Genomic DNA, 20,996 nt, shown 5'->3' with positions numbered 1-20,996 from the left:
ACCTCTGGAAGCTGCTGAACTACTGTATGTACTTTTTTTCTCAATTTGAATTTATTTCTACTTATTATTATTTACTACTTATTGTTATTTTCTCAAGCGGATTAAAATATACAAACAAGTGAAATAAACAAGCTGCAGGAAACATAAAATGAATAGCTTTATTTTGCAACTTATTTTTCTGAATAAATTATCTGGAACCTTGCAACGATTGTTTACATGAAGAACATGAATAATTTTGTTATTCTTGGGTTTATCATTGCTCTCAGTCGTTACAAAGCACTTAAGTGGAAGTGGAACTTAAAACCTAACCTAAAATAACAATCAAGCAACAATTCACAGGTGAATATTGAAAATAAATTCACAATTAATTCGCTTACAGGAATCATATAATGAATTGAGTTGGTGGAAAACAAATAAACCAACATCTTTAAAATATCAATAGCATCATATTCACACCGTCCTTCAACACACGCATGTCGAACATGATGACTTGTTGCCAGTGCCCATAATGCACTGCTACAGATCAAGTGCTTAAAAAAAAGTGACAAAAGGTCCAGCCATGTCCTTAAAGTAATATAGCAAATGAGACCAGGTGTTACATGAGCAAAATCTCAAACAAACAGATGAGAGGAGCATCTAGTTTATTTATTATAATTAGACATATAGAGCAAACCAATTCTGCTGTTTTATTTCTCAGAATGAATTAAGGGGGGTAATGCTAATAAAACGTTCCTATGTGAGATTGTTAAATAGAAATGCAACACAAATACCACGTAAACATATATTCAAACAGCAGATTTTCAATATTTTGAAAAATTGCATGGAAACAAGACTTTACGGTAGGATTGATGATGGGAAAAACAACAATCAATAGCAATGGAAAATAAGTCTGTGTGAGTGCGTATGTGTATTTTTTTTTTAGAAAACACCCCAGTAACATAGTGTTTTTCAACTGGTTTGCTGAGGCACTGTCCCACAGCACACCAGACAGTGACACAGGTGATCGAATGAGCGATACATATTGCGATGTGATGACATTAACTCATGAACAATTAGAGCATGTTGATGGTCTTCCAAGGTGAAGAAAGTACAGTCACAATCCTTCTGTGCACTACTCGTCCATTGTTCGCAACAGAGCTGTGCTCCTCTTCCTCCCACGCACTCATAGTGACGCCAAAGACTGTCTGCACCACAGAGCCAGCAAAGCTAACAACTAACACAACGTCTCACTTCAAAACTTTATTGACACTCGTAAACCATCAAGGTTTGAAAGTTGGCTCAAGACTATATGCACAACCTATTAAATGTGCTCCAAAATGTGAAGAGAGAAAAATAATTATTGTCATGAAGCAATAATTCATGACAATAATTACAGAATTACCTAGAAATTCCCCAAACTAGAATAAAGTCATGCAAAAGATATTGTGATTGTCAATGGAAACAGTTATTTAAAATAAAAAAAATAAACCATGATATTTTGCCATATTGCCTATATTACCCCTTTATGGAGACATTTTTAACATTCCAAAATAACTGCCAGTCGGTAGCTACATTTTTTCGCACATCAAAATGGATTTTCTACAGGACTTTCCACCGAGCACAACTGCACTTCCTCGGCGGTTCCTGTGGTGGTGAGCCTCAGGATTTTTTTTCAATGTGTTGGGTTTAAGAAAGGTTGAGAAACACTGCTGTAACACACCAGAGGTAGATTAGTTTGTGCTGCAGTGACACAACTCTTCAGTGCACGTGAGCTTATTACAGTTCCACCTACTTTCCATAGTTGCCCTCAGATCCATCTTCAAACCAGTACAGCACCAACATCTGCCTCATATCCCATGAGTCGCATTTGAAAGGCAAATGAGAATCAGCATTGGCCAGCCAGATTCTGGAGCTGCTTCCATAAGCGTAATATCTCCTTGAGAGACAAAAATATCAATAGCATCATATTCACACCGTCCTTCAACACACGCATGTCGAACATGATGACTTGTTGCCAGTGCCCATAATGCACTGCTACAGATCAAGTGCTTAAAAAAAAGTGACAAAAGGTCCAGCCATGTCCTTAAAGTAATATAGCAAATGAGACCAGGTGTTACATGAGCAAAATCTCAAACAAACAGATGAGAGGAGCATCTAGTTTATTTATTATAATTAGACATATAGAGCAAACCAATTCTGCTGTTTTATTTCTCAGAATGAATTAAGGGGGGTAATGCTAATAAAACGTTCCTATGTGAGATTGTTAAATAGAAATGCAACACAAATACCACGTAAACATATATTCAAACAGCAGATTTTCAATATTTTGAAAAATTGCATGGAAACAAGACTTTACGGTAGGATTGATGATGGGAAAAACAACAATCAATAGCAATGGAAAATAAGTCTGTGTGAGTGCGTATGTGTATTTTTTTTTTAGAAAACACCCCAGTAACATAGTGTTTTTCAACTGGTTTGCTGAGGCACTGTCCCACAGCACACCAGACAGTGACACAGGTGATCGAATGAGCGATACATATTGCGATGTGATGACATTAACTCATGAACAATTAGAGCATGTTGATGGTCTTCCAAGGTGAAGAAAGTACAGTCACAATCCTTCTGTGCACTACTCGTCCATTGTTCGCAACAGAGCTGTGCTCCTCTTCCTCCCACGCACTCATAGTGACGCCAAAGACTGTCTGCACCACAGAGCCAGCAAAACTCTTCAGTGCACGTGAGCTTATTACAGTTCCACCTACTTTCCATAGTTGCCCTCAGATCCATCTTCAAACCAGTACAGCACCAACATCTGCCTCATATCCCATGAGTCGCATTTGAAAGGCAAATGAGAATCAGCATTGGCCAGCCAGATTCTGGAGCTGCTTCCATAAGCGTAATATCTCCTTCGGACCCCGTCTATGAACAAGCAGCGCCCCCCTGTAGGCGCAGGGGTTCCCCCTCAGTGTCTGTGGGAGGTCAAAGGTGTAAAAACCCTCATGATCTTTAGGAGACAGTCCCAGTCGGTACAGGCACATCCCCAGATAGACGTCATCGATTGGGAAAAGTCGGACCCTCTCCGACACTTCCTTAAGTCGCAAGGCAAGCGAGCCGGAGTAGACTACCCCTCCTCCACCTGCGTATGGAGGGTAAGTACCCCTGTAGAACTGCTCCGGTATATAGTACTTAGTGGAGGGGTCACGGTTCGGCATGGCGTTATTGATCAGGTCCCCCACAAACAAATCCAAGCCAGTGTTATTAATGAAGCCACTGGTGAGTTGGTACTCCTGCCACCTCTTGTTCAGGTAATCCAGCAGGGCACCAGTCCGAACTAAGACGTCGTCATCGCCTTTGAAGATGAAGACCGCTTTGCTGCAGTGTTGGTGGAACCACTGCCAAAATGAGAGGTCTTTGAGGGTAAGGTTAAAGAAGGAGTCCTCAAAGTCCCACTGGAGGATGTCCCCGTACTTCTGGTTTTCCAGCTCCAGGAGATTCATGAGGTCAGGGTGGGGACCCAAACTGGAGTCCTGTCTTCCAAGTAAAAACACAGTCCGCACCAAAGCTCCTCTTCTGAGGGTGTCTGTCTTCACCAAACCACTGCGCCCCCATGTTTCACGGATGGCTTGTCTGTTCTCAAAGTTCCCCAGCTGAGATTTCACTGCCATCAGGAGCATGGGATGATCCCCTCCATATCTACTGCGGTTCCTGGTGCACAGGTCAGGCTGGTTGATGAGAAGAGGATACTCCCTGCAGTGCATCGACCGGATAAATGTCCTCATTTGTTCCGGAAAGCTACTGAGATCTTGCACAGGTGGAGTTGAACATGTGCAGTCAGACCCACATTTCTCCTCAGTATGCGAGGGCACCTTAACCTTGGCGTTCCTCGCCAACACACTGCCGTTACCGCGCAGGATGGGACTGTAGTGCCGATCCCAGGTGTGCTGAAGTTGGTTCCAAAGAGCCGTGTCGTCCACGCCGAGCTTCCAAAAAGGGTTGAGCGGGTGAGAGGCCAGGGCACTCGAGTTTGGGGATATCCCCGGTGCAATATAGTGCAGGGTAATCTTCGGTGGAGTGTAGGAGATGGTGACAAAGATGGAGACCAAGATGTAGATGATGAGGTGGCCAGTCATCATGCAGGGCAGCAAGCACATGCACAGCAGTCTCCCGTTGCATTTGCAGCATCTGCCCATTGCTTGTCAAACACAAATCAGACACCTGCAGAAAACAAAGCAAAAATTACCTATCTATCCATCTATCTATCTATCTATCTGTCTATCTATCTGTCTGTCTGTCTGTCTGTCTGTCGGTCCATCTGTCTATCTACCTATCTATCTGTCTATCTATCTATCTATCTATCTATCTATCTATCTATCTATCTATCTATCTATCTGTCTATCTATCTGTCTATCTATCTATCTATCTGTCTATCTATCTATCTATCTATCTACCTATCTATCTATCTGTCTATCTATCTCTCTATCTATCTGTCTATCTATCTATCTATCTATCTATCTGTCTGTCTGTCTGTCTATCTGTCTGTCTATCTATCTATCTATCTATCTGTCTGTCTGTCTGTCTATCTATCTATCTATCTATCTGTCCGTCTATCTATCTGTCTATCTATCTATCTATCTGTCTATCTACCTATCTATCTATCTGTCTGTCTATCTATCTGTCTGTCTGTCTATCTGTCTATCTGTCTATCTATCTATCTATCTATCTATCTGTCTGTCTGTCTATCTATCTATCTATCTATCTATCTACCTATCTATCTATCTGTCTATCTATCTATCCATCTGTCTATCTGTCTATCTATCTATCTGTCTGTCTATCTATCTATCTATCTATCTGATGTCCTTGCTTTTATTTCCATTCAAAGAGATAGGAAGTGTTCCTAAGACTGTCATGGCAGTCCTCAAGAGTTTTCATCACCATGGCGATGGTCCAGGGAGACTTGTTGTCTGCTCCTCACCAAACACAGAGGGTTACTAGGCTGTAGCCACAAACTCTCTGTCCATGTATTTTAGTATGCAACACAGAAAATGTCTTTCCTATTGCTGCTACTATAGAGATGTTTGAATAGTCATCTAAGATACAAAAAACAAAACAAAACAAAAATATTAAAGACATAAGATTTATCTAATTGAAGGAAACAGTACTTACAATTCAGCAAACGGCAGGATGAATCTGTCCCAAGGACGGCGTTGTAGTCTGTTCATGAGCTGGTTAGAACTTGACAGCGGTGGCTTGTGTATCACAGACTTCCATGACTGTCGCTGGTGGAGTGAAGCGTCGTTCTCAGCTGTGTCTTTCCTGTCACGGCTGATCCGCCCACATCGGAGCTCCAGGTCCCAGGTGACTCTGGGACCTGTGGGGCCTCGTGCACATGTACTGCAGGAGTTACTTAACGTTGCTGCTGCCCTGCTCAGACGGAAATAATGAGATTTGCATGCAGGTGCTGATGCGCTGGGAATCGTCAATTTGCATGAAGCGAGCTCACAGAGGTTGAGTCGGGAGCTGCGGATATAACAGACAACTCAACGTGAGAAATGCATTTCACATCGACATGTTCGGATGAAACCATGACCGATCAACATACATTAGCTGATGACATGTTTTTGCTATTTTGTTTCTGTTTCTAAAGGGGGTAGAGGGCGCTGTTTAAGAGAATAAACTAATTAAAAATCCAATTATGAACTTGCTCAAAGCCTTATTATTACTACTATTATCACTGTCCTTCATTGTTTTTTGTCTTGATGCAGTACGCGACTGAAGCGGCAAGTAGTGAAAAAGCCGAAGTAACAAAATGCAATCAGAGAAAGAACGTTTTATTAAAAGGGAAAATTCACTTCCAAAAGGACAATCAAGGTAAACCACTCCACACCGTCTGCATGCCTTCAAACGTCACCACTGTCGATTGACAGAGGCACGGACCAATAACGGGCTGTCCTGGCAACAGGTTATTTACTAAACCCGAGCTCAGCCAATAGCACCAGAGCAAAGGCGGGTTTTAACGAATGGGTCTGGCTTCGGAGCTTGCGCGAGGCGATGCATGTTTGGTTGCGCTTTGAATGAGGGGCCATCATCCCCGGCGGTTCGAGCTGGAAAATACACTTGAAAGCCTCCGCTGGATGCATTCAACATGAACTCGCCAGCTTTACTGGCAGCTACCTGAGCGACTGAGCCGCGCCTCTGCAGGTAAGCCCGTTTCAAATCACCTTTTTTGGCCAAACGTTGAGGAGAATTGGTCAGTTGTGTCTGGCACAAAGTAGCAAGGTTGCTAGCGGACGCGCAGAGGGAAGACTATCAGTCATTCCAAGACAAAAGAACAACGATTGTTGTCATTAGTTTGCCCGGTTTCGGTGGACGACCCTGAAATTGGAGATTAAATAATTGTATTGGGCCTTATTCACGTCTGTAATTGTGGGCTGTTTTATCCGAACAGTGGTGTTTAGCCAGGAGGCTAGCTCTTTCTTCCAACCGTGTGTGTCTGTGTGTGTTATTATGTTCTGCTGCGGAGGGGAAGTAACCCAAACATGTAGTTTCTCACCAAAAGAGCCGACGTTGCAGTCAAAATACCGCGACTTATCTTTTTCACACGGCCTTCACCGACAGCATTTCGGATTGGAAATGGTTCCATTTGTTCTCATTTTGATCTGAACTCGGAGACTTCCAATGGAAAGGGAACCGGAGATCGTTTTGTCAGCTTCAAACACGCGCGCGTTATTTTTATTTTTTTTTGTACATTTGTGCTCACGCGTCTTACGACAACAAGCACACGAAGTCTGGCTAAAAATATTCTCCATCAGCCACCTTACTATTGTATTTGAAGACCATTAATTGGACTGTAATGTCAAGACAGGTCGAGTATTTGTCCGTTTCCTCGTTACATTTCGCACGGAGGACGCGACCGATGACGAGCAAACCTTCTTTCATGTCATGACAAGTGTTGATGTGAGCTGTACAATATGAACGATCATGAGATGATGATGTTGCGTTTTTCAGATAATTGATCAGGTAATCAATGAAGAGCCTGGCGATCTGTGTTGTGCATCCGTCTTCCGAGTTCACCGTAGAATTGCATTTCTCTTGCCGTTATTTGCATCATGCATTAAAAAAAGACAACACAGCTTTAAACACAGCTGTTTTCAGGCCACGCTACTATTGAACCTTTGAACCTGCAGTTTACTGAGCACCAGCTCAACGTCTTTAAATGTATACTGCTATAGATCTGAGCATGGCTCATATTACATATTCAAAGATACACACAATTTCTGCTGTTTCTCATTTTTGCCTCTCATTGTGTGATGATGTGTCATAGATTTGTGTAGCTGTTTTTGATCCCTGTTGTTCAGTTGAGTGAGTCCATTTATTTGCAACATTTCTGTCATCTCTTTTCTAGGTTTCACCTGGATGACCATTGCTTTGCTCCCCATGTGTTGTGGTTGCATTCTATATTTTGCAACACTCCTCAGGACAGTGCCTCTTGACTTCACATTCCTCCATAATTAAGCAGATCTATTTGGAAGAATTAAATAAGCACCTTAAGAAACATTGAAACTCTGACCACCAACACCACTGAGCGTCAAATACTTTAGAACCATGTCCTCCATCCTCCCTTTCACTCCCCCGGTTGTCAAACGCCTCTTGGGATGGAAGAAGACTCCTGCAAGTAGCGGAGCAGCAGGGAGTGGAATAGGAGGAGTTTCAGAGCAGAATGGAGGACAGGAGGAGAAATGGTGTGAGAAAGCCGTCAAGAGTTTGGTGAAGAAACTGAAGAAGACTGGGCAGCTGGATGAGCTGGAGAAGGCTATAAGCACTCAGAACAGTAACACTAAGTGTGTCACAATTCCCAGGTGAGAAAGGACACATGCACATTTGTATCAACTATATCTACTCTGTGTGTTTGTATGTCACACACTACGCACTCATCACATGTACTCAACTCACTTGACGTGTAAAGGAGACAAAAAACTTGAGTATATCGTAATGCACACAACTTGCATAAAGGTTAACAAAGATGTGTTCTTCTGATTTGATTGTGACCGCACCCCAATTCTGATAATGTGACTAATACTCACCACAATACACCGCCAAGACAGTAGAGGCTTTCAACACCCCTGAAAGTAAGACAAAAGGTGTTCTGCACCCACACGCTCAAAGGAAGAAAAAGTCTTTCACAATACAAGGTCTACTTCTCTATTTGTGTGTGTCATGTTTGTGAGCAGAGCGGGAGAAATGAAACCTCATTGTAGGAAACAGATGTTCTCTTTGACACAGTGTTAGAAACTCTGATGGCGGTTTGAAAGTTTGCTTAGCCGTGTTGGTGTTTATGACACTCAAAAAAAGGGTGACGGACGCAATGTTAACTGATCCCTGCTTGGGTCAGTCGTGATGATCCACAAGGGACTGTTACATGTGCCAGTGGGTTTTCCCTGTGCACTAAGATAAGCTATGTATCTCACCAGGTGATACATTTTTAAGCCCAAACTCGTGTTGCTCTTTAAGAGTCACGTGTTTATCTACAGTCCATCAGCATAGAGGCATTAACCATTGTAAAGATTTTCACAGTGTTGCCTTCCCACTTGTCTATAAAAAATACAATACAAAATGCACTGTCAAAAAAGTAAAGAAAATCCTCATTACAGTATTTGTTCACAACAAACTTAACAAGCGAGATCACAATTAAGACATAAATCCACACTTCACTGTGCTTGTATTCTAAAAGGTTCTTGAAGTAGTTAGTCTTAAAATAAATCTGGCTCTGCAAATGCCACGTTCAAAGAGACTGAATTCCTTAAAAAAAACAAAGTAGAAAACAAAACAAAGATAATTTATTGACATGAACAACTATTTTCCTCTAGCTTTTCAAATTCAGATGTAATGATTGGGTATATTCAATCTAAAATAATAATACATGAAGCACTTTTGTTTTTGTAAAAAATACATTGGGTAGCAGTGGAAGGGTGGGGTGTTCAAAGACCAAGAGTTTGGTTAAGTATTGTAGAGCAGATGGTTTCAGAGGTGTGGCTGAAATGGTGATGAGAAAGTCAGTCTTGCAACCCATTGTATCATTTGAATTCACATTCGAAGATAACGCAATAAAGTCAGTTGAGCAGGACCCTTTCTCCGCTTCAAACGATTCAATGATTGTCAATGAAGTTTGCAGATCAGTTACTGTGTTATAGTGACAGACAGGTCATGCTGTTTACTGCTTAAAATGTACACTTTCTATCTTAAGTGATGTCACAGCACAATTAACTAAGGTATGGAGCATGTTCAAACGTGGCGTTTCAAACTTTGAAACAAAACTGTCGGACTGAGGACTGTTTCCAGATTTATGTAGTGAACATCTACGACGACACAAACTTGTTTTATTTGCCTTGAGTAACAGCGAATCAAAAAAAACAAAAAAACACCCACTGCGTGTTGCATTGTGCTTGGAAAGAAATGCGCAATATAAAATAAGGTAAAGCCAGGCTATTTGGGTAAGCTTTAAATTGTTGTCCGTCAAGTTCGTCTAGTTTTTATTTTTGCAGATGCCTATGATAATTATTGAATCATTGAGACTGGAGATCACAGTCATTGTGTGGTAACCACCCATTTTGTGTGATTTCTGTGTCTGAGTCACACCCATATGTTAACATCCTGATATATTGTCTGGTTGATTTTTATTTTTCCATTCACAAACCATCATTTCTTTATTGTGAATGTTATATATGTACATGCCATTGGGTCAGATGCCATTAGAAGCCAAAGGATGTTTCAGGTTTGAGCCCCCACAGTTGCTATGATTAAGGAAGTGACCTGCAGGCATGGCAAAGATCACTGGCTGGATCTTGAGTGTGTTTTGTGGTTTTCTCTGAACCACAGATTAGTCATAATGGTAATTAACCTGGTGAGTTGAAATTATCAGGTTTGATTGACACACAGTGTGTAATGTAAGAATCAGGGCGTGCTATCAGCCAATATTTTTGCACCCTGCGGTACTAATAGCGTGTGGTTAAAAAATATCTCCCGTGGTCTCCGGTAGCGCCTCATCCATCGTTCTGTGGCCGTCTCTTATTAAAGGTGCTGATAAGAGACTGTGTACCCATCCTTCTTATTTTGAATGCACCACCTCATATTTACCATCTGTCTGTTTTTTGTTTTTGTTTCTTTTTGCACTTGTCTTGTGTGCGTGTTTGTTTGTGTGTGCATGTGTGTGTGTGTAGCGATTGTGCCGATCTGTGGGGTCTAGGTTCAGGCCACACTATAGAGCAGTGGGACTCTGCAGGCATGTATGGATACCATGATCACAGGTGAACTCGCATCCACACACATACACTGTCTGATCATCGCTACTGTGGCTGTGTGGTCAAAATAGCTTTATGCTCTTCAACTGCCTATTTTTACTAACATTCAAAGTGAAGTTCATTTACATGAATCTATCTAAGACACATTCTGATGCATGTTTGACAACACAGCCTTTTTTCCCCCCCAAAACATTCAAACCCAGCTAATGTTACTGGTCCCGCAGATCCCTGGATGGACGTCTCCAGGTGTCCCACCGTAAAGGTCTGCCTCATGTCATCTACTGTCGACTCTGGAGATGGCCGGACCTCCACAGCCACCATGAGCTGAGGGCCATCGACGCCTGCCAGTTTGCTTTCAACCTTAAGAAAGATGAAGTTTGTGTTAACCCTTACCACTACCAGAGAGTGGAAACACCAGGTAGTTAATGATGAGTGTTGAACCGGGCGTGCGTGCGTGCATGCGTGTGTGTGTGGAGATCAGCTTGTCTGTTGTGCACGCAGTAAATCCTGCTTATTTTTGAAAGTTATGTGGGAAAACCAGTAAACAAATCATGCCAAATATTATTTGAATAATTGTCTCTGTCTCCCCACAGTGCTTCCACCAGTGTTGGTGCCACGTCACACTGAGATCCTGACAGAGCTTCCCCCTTTAGATGACTTCACCAACTCTATCCCAGAAAACACCAATTTCCCTGCTGGCATTGATCCTCCTAATAACTATATACCAGGTTGGTGCTCAATGTATAGTTGTAAAAAAGATTTCAGTTCCAAGGAAACCTCCTTAGGGCTGTTGCTAAATGGTCACCCCGTAGAACTCCACCATTTCCTCAACTTCTGTTGACAGGAAATGGTTTTGGGTGCACTACAGTAAAATAGAGTGATAAAAATCATCAAACCTCATGGCGGTGAACTGGAGCCTGTTATCTTTTAGCCTTCAACGTAGGACAGACCCGACAACGCACCGATTTCAGAGTCACGACCTCATTCATGGGCACAGAAGGAAGCACGTGGCGCACACTGCGTCAGTTGTCCCTACAAATTGTGACAAGCTTTTCTACAATGAAGTCCAACCCACCTTAACTTCAGAATCTACAAGAAATTGATGCAGCAATATTTTTTATATTGTAATTTTGCAGTCAGTTGCTTGTGTATGCTGTGTTATTAAGCAGCTGATTAGAAGTTCGGGCATTCAGACGGTTCTGATGGCGGTACCAGTGCAACCACTTCAAGTTTGAAATGGACAGCATTGTTTCGGTGTGATGTGTTGTCGTGACCCAAATAATGCCAACATTTCTTTTGACTGAATCAAATTTGGGGAGGAGCTTGGTTTGTGCTCAACACTTCTTTTTGCCTGCGTCATAATAGAACTTACAGGTTTGAAGGCAAAGGTGAAATTTGTGTCTTTCTGTTCCAGAGACTCCTCCGCCTGGTTACATCAGTGAAGATGGAGAGACCAGTGACCAACAGATGAATCAAAGTATGGAATCAGGTAGATTAGTTTCCGATGGTGCTCATCCTAATAGCTGCATGGTGGACCGAGTGCTCCTAACAAGGATTTTATTTGGCCGTCCAAAGTTCTTATGTCTCAAGTCTCTGTGTTAAACAGGTTCACCAGCAGAACTCTCACCAAACCCTCTTTCACCTGTCAATCACGGCCTTGGTATGTTGAACTCTCTCTCATGTTGTGGAGGCTGTCATGAGCTTGTTTTTCAATTTAAAATTGGTAGATTTGGTCTCCTTAGGTGCACGGAACAGCAATTTGAGATCGCATGTTTAATTGTGTGGTGAAAAGCTAGTGATTTCCTCAAAAATTGTATATTAAAATATGATTTGTTTCTTCAAGATCTTCAACCAGTCACCTACAGTGAGCCGGCGTTCTGGTGCTCTATAGCGTACTACGAGCTCAACCAGCGAGTTGGAGAAACCTTCCATGCTTCCCAGCCTTCTCTCACTGTGGACGGTTTCACCGACCCGTCCAACTCTGAACGCTTCTGTCTGGGACTTCTCAGCAATGTCAACAGGAACGCAACTGTCGAAATGACAAGGAGACATATCGGTAAAGCTGTTGTCTTTTAACTGAGGAAAACAACTTGTTTTATTTGAATCTTGTCTTGTGTTCTTCAGGTCGTGGCGTGAGGTTATACTATATCGGCGGGGAGGTTTTTGCTGAATGCCTCAGCGACAGTGCGATTTTTGTCCAAAGTCCTAATTGTAACCAGCGATACGGCTGGCACCCAGCAACTGTTTGCAAGATCCCACCAGGTTGGTAGTAGGCACACTTCTTATCCTGATGTTATATACCCAAGTAAATCGAAATACATGCTTCCATGATGGTTTCTTTGTGATATTGTGAGGCCCGACTAATTTCACCCGCACAACACAGGCATCATTGATCTTTTTTTATGTTTCTAATTCCACAATAAATGTCACCTTTTTGGCGATAGACCTTGAAATGTGACAGTGAGAAAACAACACGTTTTCCTTCTCACCCACTCGCTGTGAATCATCTGTCCTGCATCGCTTTGAACATTTCATTCTTGCACATTAGCAGCGTGAGCAGTATGAGACAGCGATTTGGGACACTTGACTGTGATGACAGTATCAGGGATTATAGTACATCATGTTCAGAGAATGTTTTCTGACTAGTCTACTCGGATTGCAACAGTTGGCAACTATAATCGAATATTAAATTACTCTCATTTCTGGACTGTAAGGCGCTCCTTTTTTTCTTGTGGTCTGAGCCCTATGGCTGATACTATGAGGAGGCTAACATATGATTTTTTGCAAGCTAATGAGCCTCCTAAGATCAAACCGATGAAATTTACAGACCTTTTATTTACCCTAAAGTGCTCAAAATGCGCTGTTTTCACCCGCGTGTCCACAGCTCTGCCCACAGAGCCAATCTCCTGTAGGACCTGAGACCGGCTGTGGTGTCTGAACTTTGGACACAAGGGCAAAAACACCTAATTTTGAGGGCTTTCATGTAAATAAAAAGATGTGACCAGTTCTCAATTGAAGTTAAGAACATAGGCGAGTGTGTTTCATGAGTCCGTCTCGATCCTGGACCCTGTTTTCAAAACCAGTTCAGAGTGATCCTCATGCATTTTTGAGCCGGGTGCACCACTGACCTTTTCACAGCTCAGATATATGCACTTGCACCTTTAAAGCGTGGCAGTATGAACAAGGTTTATTGTCCTTGAATTTAGTGGTTGCAGCCAATATTCTGCTAGACTCTACACTCCAGAATCAACAGTAGTTGCTTACAGCTTCATGTGTCGACAAGTTGTCGACATAGGTGCATTTTGACTTATCTGCTTTTGAATTTTCACTCTGTTATCTGGGTTTTGTTATTGAAATCACTGCATTAAATCTTTGCTTTTGAAAAAAAAAATAGAGACAGTATGTTCAGATGACATCTTTCGTCTGATAATGAGTTGAACACAACGAGGTGAATCCTGTCGACTTGACTGTTTTCAGGCTGCAACCTGAAGATTTTCAACAACCAGGAGTTTGCTGCCCTGCTGGCCCAGTCAGTCAACCAGGGGTTTGAGGCAGTTTACCAGCTGACACGGATGTGCACCATCAGAATGAGCTTCGTCAAGGGCTGGGGTGCCGAGTACAGGTGAGATTTGTGTCTTCTGTGCACACTCTTGGTCGCTTGTGTACTTCCTGTCCCCAGTTTCTTTTGTCTAACGTACTCTCTTTTGAGCCGACTACTTTTGTTGAATTTGCTCCAAGGCAATGTTTACTTTTTCAAGGTTTGTGTCCCAGTATTGTGTGGTCACACAACAGATCACCATGAGTCATGTTCACGGCCTGCTGTTGCTCCTGTGAATCATCTGCAGAATCAGGTCTTCACATCGAGTTTCTGCTGTTCCTGCAACACTGTACCAAACTGATATTCACTGCTTTGTGATCATGAGCAAAGTTGTATGACAAAAATTGAGTTGCCATCATCTGCCATATCAGATTTATGACCAGTAAAGATCAACAAAATTCTTAATGGTTTTGATGTTTTACCAACAATAAGTGTTGTTGTTGTTTAAACTGAGCAAAGATATTTTAGTTTTATATGGTCTTTTTGTATTGAGGTGACTCTCAGTTTATTTCTTCATCAAAACTGCAGATTGTGCAAGTCACTTACTGCCATCCTTCTAAGTTCTCAGGGGACAAGGCTCATACAACCCCAGTAGCAATGCTGTTTTCCAATATATTTTTTCAAACGACTAGGTGGAATGTGTCTTATGGCATGATTGTTTAATTGTGCCCTTTGATTTGCTCATGAAAAAAATATACATGTATGTTTACAGCCCATGGGTTTGCAGTTAACCCACCACAACCCACAAAACTTGTGTTTTATTAGACATCACGGCAGTAAATGATAGTAGAGGAGGCTAAATATAGACCTGTGCGTTACACTGTTGTAGCTCATGAACAAGTTCTTGTTTTCTTAAAGAGCAACCAATATCCAAATCCAACTTTCCTGACTGAGTCCTACGTTTTAAATGTTGAAGTCCTCCTCTCCATGAGGCAGTAGTGTGGCTCTCCTCGTGATGATGCTCAGTGTTTAAGAGCACAGTGAGACGCTCCTGTTTGACAGCAGCAGAGGCGGCTTGAAGGTTTCCACCTGACCAGTCACAGCAGAGTGGGTGTGGCTGGGTAAAAAAAAAACTGCACTTAAGCTCCTGGGAAACAAAGCAATTTTGATGGGCGGGGCTTAAACACTTTTAGTAAATATTCAAAATCAACAAGAGTTTTGTGCAAACTAACACATGCTGATATGTTTGTTAGGGCTCAGTATTGTTCAAATCGCCAGATAAAGATCTGCCTTGATTTTCCCCAACAAATCTAAAGTAGAAGGCTGATAACAACAACAAATGGTTATGTTGCCTTTTGAGCCTGTAAAAAAACATGAGATGGAATATTTGCTTTTTGCTCAGTCTTTTATAATCCTGACCAGTCTTTGTTTCCATTTGTTGGACTCTCCTTTTGTTAAAAAAAAGCATTGTCCAGCCCCTGAAATTCACAATCCTAGGTGTTTTGTGGTGGAAGTCTTGACATTTTAAATGACACTGGAATACGTTGAGTGATTTCAGACCAGCACTTGCACTGGGACCGGCTGTTTTCAAGTTTTACGTCTCATTCATAAACACTCACTCTTTCATTTCTTTGCTCTTGTTTTATGAATGTCATGTTTATTAGTCCCACGTTGGTATGTCAGGCTTTTTATTGAATTATTATTAGCGGTTTATGCTAGTAATTCATAATGATTTAAAAGCAGCATTTTGTTGAAATTAAACCTTTTTTTTATTGTATTATATTTATTTATTTATTTTTTTAATACATGCCCAAAGTTCTAACTTGATAAATCCCTGCTTTCCAAATGCTCACGAATGATAAACATGAAAAGCTTGTTCAGCCCCCACAAACTAAAACCATCCCTCAGTGCTTCAGTGTTTGGCTAACCAGGTGCCGCCCTCTGTCCCCACAGACGTCAGACAGTCACCAGCACTCCCTGTTGGATCGAGCTGCATCTGAACGGACCCCTGCAGTGGCTGGACAAGGTCCTGACTCAGATGGGCTCGCCCTCTGTCCGCTGCTCCAGCATGTCTTAAACCAGGTCCGACCGCCACTCAGCCAACATGTGAGACCAGTGTCCTGAAGCTCGGCGCCGCGGGCTCTGAACCTGATGTTGTTGTGACATCGTTCTGTAGCCGACGGACCTGGAGCGACATCAGTAGCGGAACATCAATAGTCATCACGTTGGGTTCTTGTGGATCATCGTCATGCTGACTTTGCAGTAAAGCGTGGACCTAACTTCTCCTGCAATACAAAGCCAGTGATGTCATATCGGACCACATTAATGTTTCAGGTATTCGACTGAGGTGCTGCTCCGGGACGTGGGCGGAGCTTCTGCCACTCGGCGACACGACGACTTTCTAGCCACAGGACAATCTTTTTTCACCATTTTTGGACCCTTACTAGCTTCCGACCCCAGCACAAGTTGGATCCACGTCAAGAGTTTTCGTTTACACTGCGGAACTACAGTCACGGGTTGAACCAAAGCCGATAACTTGCATGGACACGCTTCTTGGTTCCGGAGACCAAAATTTCAACTTACTCCTGCGTCTTTTCTAGTCACTCCAGCGGCGCCGTTTTAGCTCCACGGTTTTAAAACGCACAGTCTTCCCATTGTTACACACACATATTCTTCAACATCAACACAGCACCCTCTCTTGTGTAGTTGGAACACACTCGAGGCTTTCTCTGGACGACATCAGATCATGGCGCGAGGGGAGTGTGTCCTGATGTAGTGAGCGTGCACTTGTGCCTGTTTGTTTTCAAGGGTGCTCCCACCATGTCATGGGTAAACCTGGTGGAACCACACACACACACACACACACACACACACACACACACACACACACACACTTCAGCCAGCCGAACATGCTTTCAACCCCGGGTGAACTTCACTCACTGAGACTTAGTCTCCAGCTTTAATGTCGCCCCCTGCTGTCCAACAGTGATCATTGAAGCCTCCCAACAAGGAGAATCGAATTGAATTGCACAGACTTTCCCTCCAAATTGATAGAATATGAGTAAGAATAGGTCCATGGTGTGGGACTTTATTATGGCCTCGAAACTGAATTGCACTTCCCTGAATCATGCTCCCTTAGCAGTAGAGTTGCCTTTGATGTAAGAATAAGAAAGGAAAAAACACAGCAAGATATGCTCCGAAATGTACAGGTAGGAATGTTGAAAAGCCCAATGGAAGAAATTATTTTTGAATATATAAAGCCTTTTTAATAAGACTCCCCCCAATAAATTGTACAGCCAGTTCAATCGTCGCTATCTGGTCGTCCAAATCTTTGAAGTATCCGAGGTCGAGTTATACCGCACAATTATGGCTTTACTTCAAGCATCCTTTCTTTCTTGTATAGTCGTTTATTTTTTATTGCTATGAATACACTTTAAATCCACTTTGCTTTTTACTGCTTTGTAGCTTTTATAATCGGCAGTTATCTTCGGAGGTGATCGCTCCCGCCGCGGGTCACAATTCCCACCGTTCTCATCCCAAAGACTTGTAAAGGACAGTTGTCGCTCAAATTTCCGTTTTTGTTTTTTCCAATTTTGACTTCATTTGAAGGTTCACAGACAATGTCGTCCCAACATTCCAGTTTGTAGGACCAGTGTGTTTACATGGCGTAGATCAGTGACGGGACCTGTAAATATGTGTACACACACACACACACACACAAACTCCTCCAGTCACATTCCAGGTTTCTCTTTTATCCCCGAGATGGTCTGAACTGGACGTCTGGTGCATGTGAACACGTTTATGTCACGATTCTGTGCATCGTTTTGCAAGGGGGGGGTCGTCTTCATCAGTGTCTCATCATCTGAAATGCAAATGTTTGAGTCCACTTTTTTGTTCTATGCAGCGACATCTGATTGAAGCCTTTCTCTCATTCTTCTTTGCTTCAACGAGTGCCACCTCCCGTCGTCCTTCACTCACGACAGGTGAAGACTTCAGTGTAAAGCCACAGCCACTGTTGCTACTTTCACTCAGATTCCCTTTTGTGATAGACAATTGTGAACTCACCTGCAAACCTGCCTCTTTTGGTGGAGAGAGACAAGGTGTTTGGTGGTGAAGTGAAGTTCCCCTCATGTCACTAGTGATGTTAATTGTAGTTTGTGCTTTTTTTTTCCTTTTTTTTTTTCTCTCCTTACATGGAACATGCTGTTTCTCTTTTGTGCTTTCCACAGAGCGTATTATCAATAGAAGTCATGCTGGTAGGCCTTTTTTTTCTTTTGTTTTCTTTTCATGCAATCGCTGATGATGACCATGTTTCTTCATATACAGACAACTTCTGACAGTGTACACTAATAAAACTGTTCCTAAAAATTAACTTTACTCTCCATTGCATTGCAGTCACCTTTGGGGGGGGAAAAATAATGTTGAAAGTTTCACTTCAATCTCCCACAATATTTTTGTTGTCAGCCCCGACGTTTCACCTGGTAGTGTTTGAAGGTCTGTAGGTGGCGCTCTTGGTTTGATATGTGTTTTCATGCTGACAGAAGATCATGGTGCGAATGGGTTCTGAAAATGGTATCATTTAAGTGGTGCTATACATTATATATATATATATATATATATATATATATATATATATATATATATATATATATATATATATATATATATATATATATATATATATATATATATTGCATGAATGTGAAGCTCCGAGTCAACAACACACTGAAATAAGAAATCTGAAACCTTTACCTTTTATTTTACTATTTGGAAGGGTTATTCTTTTGTCTTCCACTGTATTAAAGAGACTGATTCTCTGCTCAAGACTCGGGTGAGGTTCTGACAGTGTATAGTCGGGTTGTCAGGCAGATCCGAATGAGGTCAGAACGAGAACCAGAATCAGTCAGGGAGGGAGACATGGATCCCTGCAACATTGACTGAGGTATTATATAGGGTGGAACAAGTGTAGTTCTAATATATGACACAAGAGGGAGCCACTTAACCATAATTTAAACGGTGTATTTCGATTAGACGGCGCCTATTCTTCCCACAATGGGGACATGTTTAAAATGATGTCCACGCACCATAGTGAACAGAGAGGCGACACTATAAAATACTCTTGGCAAGTGCCCATAAAAGGTGGCCAGCCTCTACAAGTGAAGCTCTTTGCAGAGGTCTGTGCTGCCCTCTGCGGGTTTAGTTGGAGCTCTTATCCAAGATATGCTCTGCATTTCCCAGTTCATATTTACTGAGCTCATTCTTTACTTAATGCACGTGATGGTGTCTTGTATATTACTGCTGGCAAAGCTACTGAAAGGCCTCTCACTAGGCCGTCGGCGGCAACGGATGGACAAAAACAAAGCCACTCCAAATAAAGATCCACACTCAGAGCGAGTAATTGATATGAAATAAAGTGTTTGTGCTTCTGAATTATTTAGACTTGTTTACTGTCAGTGAATGCAGCGCCTCCTCCTCCCTGCTGTGATCAGCGGGTTACTTAGTGGAATGACTTCCTCACTGTTAAACAGCCAGAGACATTAAAGCACATTACAGATAAAAGGTTGGGAACTGAGGGAAGGTTCCTCGTTCATAGCAAGTCTGCAGAGATATGAGGGAGACCGGCTGTGACTCGCCGCGCTCCGTGTTCTGGCGCTGGCTACGCAGACAGGCTGCTGCTGGTGTGTTTGTTTGGCATGTTTGGTCCGCGACCCACTTCCGCTCAATTACTGGAGCGTCATTAAGCGGCTTGGGTTGACGCTCCTTGCTGGAGTCTCTTATCACTTCCCCTGAGTCCTATCGCGGCTCAGAGCAGTAAACAGTTCCCAAACAAATGATGAGCCGAGCCTTCTTGAGCTGGAACTCTCTGGTGAAGTGAGTCAAGGCCACAGCGCAGATGCCGTCCTGCGACTCTCCCTGACTGATAGTCGTGTGCGTCCGGCAGCTCATGGTGGGACTGAAGTGAGGAGTTGTGAATAACAAGTGTACATTGCAGATATAGTGGACCAATACAGTGTACTCAAGAGCCTGAGGTTGCTCCGCATGCCGAGCTTCTTATTTGATGTGGCTTTGCCCTCAGCGCCTGGTGACACTGAATCGGCCGTCCTGACATACGACCTCATCTCTGACCCCAGACCGTCATCCATCATTAATATGACTTTATTTCTGACGTTGTTTTTTGTCATCCGAAGTCGCGGAGTCGGATTCCTGGCTGGGTTCCTTACATTTCACCCGTCTGACCTTAGACATGCGGCCGGCGAAGAGGCGTGAGAGTGTTGAGGAACATCCATTTGACAATAAAATGGCACGATCGGGAAAACAAACAGTACAAGTTTCTTCAATAGATTCTAGATTGCCATGCTGGATCATCTGCCATTCTTGATCCCAGCTGACCCCTGATGGACCGGACAGGGGCCCCGCTGGTCACTGTGTGTTTAGAGAATCATGTATAAATCATGTCGACTAATTAAGACTCTGTCCTGACCTTTGTGTGACCCCGAGGAAACAACAATGCACCACCAAAGAGGGTTTTGTATTTTCCCTCTTTTGCACACACTTAGGTATTGGGTGTCTTGTGTGTGTGTGTGTGTGTGTTCTGGCTGGGTGGCTGTCCGGAGGAACCTGGCGCAGGTAACTGGAGCAGCAGACGGCAGCGGAGAAGAAGAGTGAAGGAGAAGGGCTGAATGGAAGAAAGTGCCTCGTGGTTGAAAGAGAGTGGAAGCTGGACTCGTGTCACCAGTTTTCCACAGACGCAGTGGGTCGTGCTGCTGCAGGGACAAAGATGGACAGAGAGGTCAGGAGGTCGCCGAGTCACAGACAAGAGCCGCTGGATAATTACACTGAGCTCAAGTGACAGTTGACTGGATTATTTAACGTTGATCTTAAGTTCTGAAGCCGACAGTATTGATTTGTTCTCATAATTAAGATACAATTACTACACTTCTCAGCATAAAGAGTATTATATGTTTATTATACAGTGGATTATCGATTGGAGGCACTTATGTTGTATTTCTCAAGAGCCCATTTCTTTTTTTTAATGTTGTTTTATTTAAATAGCTAATATGACAATCATACTTTTTCTCCAGAATAATAATAATAATGATAAAAAAAATAATAATAGTACTGAAATAGACAGCAAAATGTTTATTTATTTTTTATTGTTTATTATTTGAAACTGATTATTTTTT

General features: G+C 42.5%; 2 protein-coding genes across 3 annotated transcripts; one reads left to right on the top strand and one right to left on the bottom strand.

Annotated features, from left to right (window-relative positions):
- Positions 1 to 2,834: 2,834 nt before the first annotated feature.
- On the bottom strand, positions 2,835 to 4,169 carry si:dkey-175m17.6 (N-acetyllactosaminide beta-1,3-N-acetylglucosaminyltransferase 2). Its single transcript, XM_053877080.1, has one exon. The coding sequence runs from the start codon at positions 4,167 to 4,169 to the stop codon at positions 2,835 to 2,837; it is 1,335 nt and encodes a 444-aa protein (XP_053733055.1).
- Positions 4,170 to 6,031: 1,862 nt separating this feature from the next.
- On the top strand, positions 6,032 to 18,162 carry smad2 (SMAD family member 2). Of its 2 annotated transcripts, XM_053877059.1 has the most exons (11): positions 6,032 to 6,177; positions 7,382 to 7,835; positions 10,194 to 10,280; positions 10,499 to 10,692; positions 10,868 to 11,002; positions 11,689 to 11,763; positions 11,881 to 11,934; positions 12,118 to 12,330; positions 12,399 to 12,536; positions 13,752 to 13,896; positions 15,766 to 18,162. In XM_053877059.1, the coding sequence occupies exons 2-11, from the start codon at positions 7,582 to 7,584 to the stop codon at positions 15,887 to 15,889; spliced, it is 1,419 nt and encodes a 472-aa protein (XP_053733034.1). In that variant the 5' UTR covers positions 6,032 to 6,177; positions 7,382 to 7,581; the 3' UTR covers positions 15,890 to 18,162. The 2 variants fall into 2 exon arrangements, with proteins under 2 accessions (XP_053733034.1, XP_053733043.1); XM_053877068.1 differs by lacking the exon at positions 10,194 to 10,280.
- Positions 18,163 to 20,996: the final 2,834 nt, after the last annotated feature.

The sequence above is a fragment of the Synchiropus splendidus genome, chromosome 1 (assembly GCF_027744825.2).
Source record: "Synchiropus splendidus isolate RoL2022-P1 chromosome 1, RoL_Sspl_1.0, whole genome shotgun sequence".
In the NCBI taxonomy this organism is placed as follows: Eukaryota; Metazoa; Chordata; class Actinopteri; order Syngnathiformes; family Callionymidae; genus Synchiropus; species Synchiropus splendidus.
The sequence above is the reverse complement of the archived record's forward strand: the minus strand, read 5'-3'. Positions and strand labels throughout refer to the sequence as shown.